General features: G+C 34.5%; 2 protein-coding genes across 2 annotated transcripts; one reads left to right on the top strand and one right to left on the bottom strand.

Moving 5' to 3' along the window:
* Positions 1–2,800: 2,800 nt before the first annotated feature.
* LOC132170540 (calcium/calmodulin-regulated receptor-like kinase 1) lies at positions 2,801–5,364 on the top strand. Its single transcript, XM_059581551.1, has 7 exons — positions 2,801–3,090; positions 3,194–3,347; positions 3,746–3,872; positions 4,404–4,489; positions 4,562–4,633; positions 4,727–4,930; positions 5,069–5,364. Exons 1-7 carry the CDS (start codon positions 2,801–2,803, stop codon positions 5,360–5,362), a joined length of 1,227 nt encoding a protein of 408 aa, XP_059437534.1. The 3' UTR covers positions 5,363–5,364.
* A 268-nt stretch (positions 5,365–5,632) lies between these two features.
* On the bottom strand, positions 5,633–8,273 carry LOC132170541 (anthocyanidin reductase ((2S)-flavan-3-ol-forming)). The gene is made up of 6 exons (XM_059581552.1): positions 7,927–8,273; positions 7,133–7,299; positions 6,834–7,034; positions 6,580–6,739; positions 6,228–6,441; positions 5,633–5,897 (listed from the first exon to the last, which is right to left on the bottom strand). The coding sequence occupies exons 1-6, from the start codon at positions 8,051–8,053 to the stop codon at positions 5,753–5,755; spliced, it is 1,014 nt and encodes a 337-aa protein (XP_059437535.1). The 5' UTR covers positions 8,054–8,273; the 3' UTR covers positions 5,633–5,752.
* Between the last annotated feature and the right edge of the window lie 1,071 nt (positions 8,274–9,344).

Here is a 9,344-nt window from a genome sequence, read left to right on the forward strand (position 1 = left end):
AAAACTCTTAATTTAATTTCTCACGATAGGCATGTCGGAAGCTGTAGAAAACCTCACAAAAAGAAGGATTTTAATGAAGAAAAGGTTGAGAACTTTTCTCTCTAAAAGGAAGTTTTAAAGTGATGCTGATAGAAGCCTAGGGTTAAATATGACTGTAGGAGACTTGTTCTTGAATCAAAATTTTGGATGATATTTTTTTTTTCTTTCTCAAATTCCTTTATTTCATTGTAATTGGAGGTAGAAGCAAAATCAGCTTCTGCAATGGATGTTTTATCATCATCAATCAATTCATAAAGAGAGTGCTGCACATACTTTGGTCATTTTCTTATGTGGCAGTGAAAACACAATTGAATGATATAACAAATGAAAGTATATATAGTATTTAATTGTGATTTTTACCGTCACATCAAGGAGTGAGCGAACGTTGAAAATTTGCACACCAACTCACTTCTAAGTGCTGACTTTAATAGGTTGGATCTTTGCAAAAACAGTTGACCTATTTAAAATAGGGGAATGCTAGGTACTCTCCTAGTGTTCTCCTAATGTCCTCCTAGTCCTAGGTATATATTATTTTCGATAAGTGCTAGGCTTACAAATAAATTTTACAGAAAAACTTTTACAAACTGATGTGGTACAACATGATTAGGTTTTAGTGTTCTCCTAATGTCCTCCTAGTCCTAGGTATATATTATTTTCGAGAAGTGCTAGGCTTACAAACAAATTTTACAGAAAAACTTAAAAAAAAAAACTGATGTAGCACAACATAATTAGGTTTTTCAAAATTTGAACTTATCATATATCCAATCATGTTGTACAACATCAGTTTGTAAAAGTTTTTCTGTAAAATTTGTTTGTAAGCCTAACATTCCTCATTATTTTCTAAAAAAGCAAAAAAGAAACTTTCCTTATTTCACTCACTTTTTTTTTATAAAATAATATCCACTTAAGACAAGAAAAACACTAGGAGAGCACTTAATATTTCCTTTTAAAATATTTCTTTTCTCTTGTTCTCCTTGTTGATTTGCTTGAATAGGTAAAAGATTTTGAAACCAACAACAGTATTGGATACGATCTCTTAAAAACCAACCCCTAATTCCAAATTTGCAAATGCCTTCCTTTATTATCACTTTGCAAACTTTTGTTACCAAATAATTCATATTCTTTATTACCCAAATCATGATGAAAATTGTATATAAATTCAAAAGGAAATGTTATGTGTTCTTCTAGTGTTCTCTTGGTGTTCTCCCAACTGTGATGTAGCTTTTAAAATCACCAATAGATTAAAAGTCAATAATGATAATCTTAAATTCAACGATAATTTTAAAAGCCACATCACAATTGGGAGGACACCAGAAGAACACTAGAAGAACACCTAAAAGTATATTATTTTCAGTACAAGACAGACCAATTAAACTAAGGTTACCTTTTGTGTATCCACCGAAAAAGAAAAGTCCTACCTTTTATGATGTGTCAAAAAAAAAGAAAGAGCGATCCTCTCCCTTTCATTTGAGATGTAAATGAACCAGTTATTTATTTTAGAATAGCAAAATTGTTCCCAAAAAAATAAAATGACAATTTTGCCCTCTTTGAATGAACTAACCGGCTCCTAAATGGAGATGATCATATTCCAAAAAAAAAAAAAAAAGGGTTTTGCTCATCTTATTTAATTGGGAAAAATGCAAAATTAGTTCAGTCAAAAAACTAATTTACTTCCTACAGTCAAATTTTATCTACTAACTTAACAAATTCTATTAGTATAACACTAACTTAAATAGGACACATGTAACAATTTTATTGACCCTAGCGTGTCAAATAATCGGAATATGTTAAATCAGTGGACGAAATTTGACTATAGGGAGTAAATTTTTTTTTTTCGCATACCTTAAGAACCTCTAAGTTCATATAGACTAATTTTGCATTTATTTTCCTATTTAATTTTTTTCAGTTGAAGATGAGAAGCCAAATCAAAGCATGATACTTACCGGTCTTGTGTTTGAGTCACTTATGGTGACAATGTTCCAAGTACCGCAACACCGTATGTAGGGATACGATTCGTGTTGCATCAAGGAATGTATAAAAAATTATATACGTCAAGACTCAACTCATTTACAAAACAGGTCAGACCTTTTAATCTTAATTTTTTAATTTTATTTTCAAAAAAAAATTGCTAATTTCTTGTCGCAGGTCATATAAAAAATTGATAGTCCTAAATATTACATGTCAGGTTTATATCATGGTGATGTATTGGTATAAGACTATATGAGTCGGCCATAATCTAACCCAACTAATTAAAAGAGTCAGATCCATCAATCTTAATCTGTCAATTTCGTGTTGAGTTCGTATCGAGTTCGTAGCTCATGTCAAAGATTGTCTCTAGTATCATCTATGTGTTTATGGCCATCTTTTTTCTGTTTGATTCGTGAAGAATATAATAATTAATACATACATAGATATAGAAATTATTATGGCCAACTTGAGAAACGACGTCATCTTCCCCCCTTTTTTTTGCGCAAATCCCTCAATCGTACGTACATATCTAAGTGACACTCTAAGAACTCTTTCATAAATTTAGTACACAGTTAATGCAATTGCCTATGCAATGCCCTGACAGCCTAAATCCTTGTCGTCCTTACTTGTCAAAATTAAGGATGATACTATATATGTGTTTAATTTATTGCTTTCAGAAACAATATTCTCTTCTATTCAAGATTTATTTAGTTATTTATTTATTTATTTTGTAAGTTATTCAAGATTTATTTCAAACTATAGAAATAGGGAAGAAACTATTGGTATGGTTGAGATGAAAGGTATCTTATTGGGGCTGATATTTGGGTTTACCATAGGGTGGATAGTTGGAGTTGGAGCAGCCTTTGTATTGTATACTGTGTTCTTCTGCATTAAAACCCAGATAGAGAGGAGTAATTCTCCCATACCTAGCCGTGGGGTTGATTCCACCACGGCATTTTCAGATTCAAATGTTGGTCAAGAAACACCCAGAACATCTGAATGGAGTAGCCTGCCTCAGTGGTTGGAAGGGCTTAAAAGAAACAATGTTGTTTCAGCATGTGGGATACCAAAGTGTTCTTACAAGTATGGCTACTGATCTTCTGCATAACTATGATTCTCTCTCTTTTTGTATTTGTTCTTCATTTGAGTTTTCTTGTAACCTTGTCGATTTAAACTGTTTGCCCAGGGATATACAAAAAGCAACTCTTGATTTTACTACAAGCATAGGGGAAGGAGCATTTGGCCCTGTTTACAAGGCGCAGATGGCCACTGGTGAGACGGTTGCTGTTAAAATTCTTGCCACAAATTCTAGGCAAGGGAAGAATGATTTCCTGAGTGAGGTATTGATGAATTCATCATATGTTGCATTCATTTGAAGTAGTATGCCTGCATCTATGTGCATATTTCTTGGTTTTGATTCTTTTGGATTTGCAAGCATGCCTATGTTATTTAGTTTTTGGATTCTATGTCTGCAGATATTGTTTGGAAAGGAAAAAGAATGATTCAGTTGGGAACCATTGTATTAATATTCATGTGCAATCCATGACACCCTTACAATCAGATGGGAATCATGAAACACCCATTTGAAAGATGTGAAATATAAATTGCACTTATAAATGCTACAATAGGAAGATCTCTTTTTCATAGTTAAGCAAAAGGAACTTTGATATTGGAAAACAAAATATTCACCTTACTGATAATCAGTAAAGTGAACCTTCTTTTCCCCTGTTTGTCTCAGGTTTTGTTACTTGGAAGATTACACCACAAAAACCTTGTGAACTTGGTGGGCTATGGTGCAGAAAGAGGGCAGCATATGCTTCTTTATCTTTACATGAGCAATGGCAGTCTTGCTTCTCATCTATACAGTAAGAAACGAACCAATTTTCTTCAAGGCAATTTTATCATGGAGAAACTTAAAAATCTCTCTTTTTTTTTTGAGAAAAAAACAGAACTTTGTCCTGAAGCATTTTCTTTTTGGGGCAAATGGGAACATTTTATCGAAGAGAAGAATTAATACATCATAGATTCATAATGAAACTCAAAGCCTTAGCTTGGGTGTCTCTGGCCTTAACAATCTCAAAGCTACTTAATTGTCTTGGCTATTTATCAAATTCTATTTTCAACTTTTTTCATATATGAATGCTGAGCAAGGCTCTTATTGGAGGGGGCTGAATTAGGCTTGTTTGGCAATGCTTTTTAGGGTACCTTTTTGCTTTTTAACATAAAAGTAAAAGTATTAACAAACAACTCAAAACACAAAATACTCACTCAACACTCAAAATTACTTTCAATCTTTATGTTACATCATAACCAAAAAGCAAAAAACGCCCTACAAAAAGTTTTGGCAAACGAACTTCCCTTTATGATGCACATTAACAAAATGTTTGGAAGTGCAGGTGAGAATCAGAATCCGTTGAGCTGGGATTTAAGGATTCAAATAGCACTAGATGTAGCAAGGGGATTGGAATATCTACATTATGGGGTATGCTTTGTTTTGTTTGCCAAGCTAGTAGAACCCACTCCAGTACTTATTCATCTTCATCTAAATTGACAGGCCTTTCCTCCTGTTGTGCATCGTGACATTAAATCTTCTAACATATTGCTGGATACGTCCATGAGAGCCCGAGTATGTCTTCTGGATGGTTTTCTGCTTATGTTTGAATATAAAACCTTTTTCACTCTGACAAATGTGTAATAATCAGTAATGTCAACTGAGCAGATTGCTGATTTTGGGCTTTCAAGAGAGGAGATGATTAAGCCATGTTCATCTAATGTCAGAGGAACTTTGGGATACCTTGACCCTGAATATGTGTCAACAAGGACCTTTACTAAGAAAACTGATGTCTACAGTTTTGGAGTGCTACTGTTTGAAATAATTTCAGGCAGGAATCCCCAACAGGGTCTCATGGAACATGTGGAGCTAGTAAGAACTCTATTCATGTGTGTCTAGTTGCTGAAGTATATTAGCACCTTTTATTTTATGTAAAAGTCTATGTGATTCATTTCTTCCTATCCACCTTAATGCCATTACATTGACATTCTATATTTTTGTGATGAATAGGCAGCAATGGATATGGAGGGTGAAAGTGGATGGGAAGAAATTGTGGATTCTCAACTTGATGGAAAATTTGATCCCCAAGAACTCGATGGAGTGGCTGCTATTGCTTTCAAATGTGTCAATCATGTTTCCAATCTACGGCCTTCTATGAGAGATATAGTTCAGGCATTATATCAGATTATTAAGATGAGACGTGGAAGGAAGCATCACAAGCGAATTTCATCTGCCACAGCAGATGAAATCCACATTGAAATTGCCCAGCTAGGAATCCCAGATCCTTCCTTTGTTGAACGTTGAAAAAAGTACAATTCTAGGCTACTTTTACAGTCAATTGAAAGAGAAATATAATGCATAAGAGGCAATATGTCAAAACACTTTGAAATGAGATACAAAGTCTTACCTCGCAAATGCATATCAGCCACTGGTTTGGCTGGTAAAGCAGATGTGATGTATTTCAATAGTTTTGACTTCTTCAAGCATGATTATTTGATAGCTTTAGGTTCCTGATATTTTCAAGCAGAGCTGCTAGATTGCTTTATATTGTTGGTAAACGACAAGTCTACCATGTGAAACTTAAGCAAATTTAGATGTTATTATACAATACTGCATACAGCCAAGCATTGAGGATCACCAAAAAAAAAAAAAAGTAGAGAATCACTAGATTCTTGAAGAGGAACAAAAAACCACTTAGTTCTGCAGCAGTCCCTTGGCTTTGAAATACTCCACGGTTTGATCATAAATTGCTTCAATCCCGTACTTAAAGCTGAACCCTTCTTTGGTAAGCTTCTCTGAAGATAAGGCCAACTTGGCCTTGGAGGGAAAATCTCCGAAACTGTAATTTCCAGATGACAAGAGAATGAGTCAAACAATACTTCACCACTACAGAGAGATTATTTTAAAACCATATTTTTAAGTAGTTAAATAAACAGTATGAGTGCATTTCAATTCTTCAACAAGCTAATGAAATGGAAAATAAAGAAAATAGCAGAAGAAATAGAGAAAATGGAGACAGATTTTTCGGGTGGTTCGTTAAACACCTAAATCCACCACTAGGAAAAGCCCTAATAGGCAACGTTATGCTCTCATTCCTTGATATTTTTTACAATACAAATTACTCTATATTCTAACAGTGCCCACCAAATCAAGTGGATTAGAAGCTTACTCAGTTGGGACTTTGTAGTGAGGATATCTTTTATTGAGAAACTGTGCAAGCTCAGGAACACTGGTATTGACACCACAGCATATGTATCGACCAGAAGCAGATTCTTTCTCAGCCAAAAATATTTGGGCCTGGCAAACATCCTCCACATGTGTGATAGATATTGAGCCTGACAGCATTTGCATACCCTTCATTGCATTTATGAGGAATTCATTGCCTGACAAAAATGTTAAAATGCCTTTGTTATACCAGTCTGCCAATTGAGCTATTGTGAAAGCAATTTTTCTTTGTAGCCACATGGCCTAAAGGCAATCAAAATTGCAATTTATAGTGTACTTTGGCTTCCTGTTTATACCTGTAATTAGAGACATAGCTAGACCAACACTGCTGGGGACGTCCGGAGTGAGAGAAGCACCAGCCATAAGAGTAGGAATCACTGTGATGAGATCAATACCATTTTCTTCAGCAAATTTCCAAGCTGCTTTCTCGGCCAGTGTCTTGGAAGCAGGATAACCCTGAAAATTCAAAAATACCCATCTGAAATCTTCTCTGTTTTCTTCCTCCCAACCCAGTTAGAGTAAAACTTTGTTGATACAATTTGATGATTACCCAAGTAGGTGGCTTCTCAGTGCTCAAAAACTCAACGTCGGTCCAGTGGCTTTCGTCCATGACTAAACCAGTCCCATTGAGCTTGTTGATAGTTACAGCAGCTGCAGATGATGTCAAAACGACACGTTTAACAGTTTTCGCTCTCACACATGCTTTCAAAACATTATGTACCCCTTGGATTGCTGGCTTGATCATGTCATTCTATGCTTCAGAAAAAACAGAAGCAGCATTGTTGTTAAGAGTTCAGAAGCAGCAACATTATTGCCAAAATTAGGAACGTGGGTTCTGCAGTTTGGTACCTCTGGATCTTCTGAAGCAAAGTTAACAGGTGTTGCAAGATGGAACACAAGGTCACAACCTGCTATGGGAGCGTCAAAGCATCCTTCATCAGTTAGATCTGCTCCAAATATTTTTAGGTCCCCCAAATCTTGTAGTGCTATGAGGTGAGAGATCTTCTTCTCATTGTCTGCACATCAAAATACTTTTTTGAGAAACTTCAACTTTTCTGTTTTTTTTTTTTTTTTTTTTTCTTCTAACAAGTTCATGTTCATCCACTTTAAAGCCCAAGCATATAAATTTCTACAAATTGGGTCCTAGAAATTTTTTCAATTCGATCTCTAAAACCCAGAAATTTTATTAGATTTATATTAAAAACCAGATTTATATTAAAAATCTTTTGGGTTCATTTAGATTTATATTAAAAACCAGAAATTTTATTTTAATACCCCTTTCCGACAAAAATTTGGTTGGAATAATTTTCTTGCAATCCGATAAAACGGCTGGACCAAGAGAACGGAAAACGATCTTTCTATTTTAAATTCCTTTCATTTTCTCTGGTCAGTAGATTTAGAGGGTAAAATTGTCTAAATTTTTTTGAGGTTCAATTTTTTGGACAACACTATCCTTATAAATACATTAACCCAAAAAAATAGAAAGAATTTAAAATAGAAATATCATTTAATCTTGACCGTTGCTTAAACTAACAATAACACTTTAATCCTAGAAGTCGGATTCCAACTTGGCAAAATTAGAAGAAAAAATGGTCAACAAATTATATAAAAATAAAAGAGAAAAGAAAAATGAAAAGACGAACCTGGGTCCCTAACAGTGGTGTTGACGGCATAGCCCTTCTCCAGCAAGAGCTTGACCAGCAAAGAAGCGACGAAGCCGGTGCCGCCGACGACGCACGCAGTCTTCTTTCCGACATGCTGAGTGGCCATGGATGTTGATTTTGTATGCTACCTCTCTCGATCTCTCAATCTGAATTTTTTACGAAAAGTAGTTTTTGATTAATCAAAACAAATAATATTTGACGGTCAAGGCACACGTACCCAAAGGGGAAGGAAGTAAATAAGAGCTACTACTCCTAGTGTTGAGAGGCTGGGTTCTTAAATAGACGTTGCTTTCTATGGCTCTATCTAGCTACTTGAATGAGGAAGAAGGTAAGCACGTGAAGTTGTGCACCACCAACAACTCCAATCACGAGGGACTTCATGTGTCTCAGTCTTGAATTTCTGATCAATACATCAAATTCCGAAAATATAGGGGGATGGGAAGTTGTGTTCAAACGCGTACCCTTCGGCTGTGTTTGCCAATAGAATGGAAAAATGAAGTGGAACGGTATTGTAGATTGATAAGTGGGAAAAAAGTACTAATGTTTTGTATAAAAAAGTGAAAAATTTTGTTTTGTAGTGTTTTTTTATTTAAATAGTAATAAAAAGTGATTGATGTAATGTAAAAAGTAAAAATGTTGGAGTTGATTTTAAAAAGATTTTTTTTTAATTTTTGGGTTTGGTCCCTTTGCCAAACACAACCGAATCAAGATTCCATCATGACCGGGATACACATCCACCCATTACAACAATGGTCCCGATCATGCCACCAAGGCACCAATTTTTTTAAAAAAAAAAAAATTAGGAAAATTTTCATAAAGTCACTCGATTTGAAAAGATTATCTCAAATATCAAAACCTTTCAATTTCACCTTCCCACAACTTTCAATTTGATGCAATCTACTCCTCTGTCAGTTTTTGGACGTTAAAAGTGATAAAATAACTTTTATACCCATGTAACTTTTATAAAATTCAAATTACCCTTAATTTCAAATTGAAATTTAAAAAAAAAAAAAAATTTAAAATTGAAGGGTAATTTGGTCTTTTTAGTGGTTTCCGTTAAGTTTTAACGGCAAAAATTGATCGAAAGGTGGTCAATTACATCAAATTGAAAGTTTAAAAATTAAAATTGAAAGTTTTTTAAATTTGTAGGGATCTTCTGAAAATTCTTGATAATTCAAGAATCCTAAATAAAGTTATTCCAAAAAATTAAAAGAAAAAGTGTGGCTGAAGCGAGTTAATTGTTGGTGACCCAATCATCTCTTTGAAGTGGTTCTGCCATACATAAGAGGTGGCTCGTGGTGGCCGAGAATAGCTCGATCACTTTTAGATCAGTCATTTGAGAGTAGCTGAATCATCCTTTTTAGTTATTGGTGATTCAGCTGCCCCAAACTATCTAC

The sequence above is a fragment of the Corylus avellana genome, chromosome ca2 (genome assembly GCF_901000735.1).
Source record: "Corylus avellana chromosome ca2, CavTom2PMs-1.0".
Lineage (NCBI taxonomy): Eukaryota > Viridiplantae > Streptophyta > Magnoliopsida > Fagales > Betulaceae > Corylus > Corylus avellana.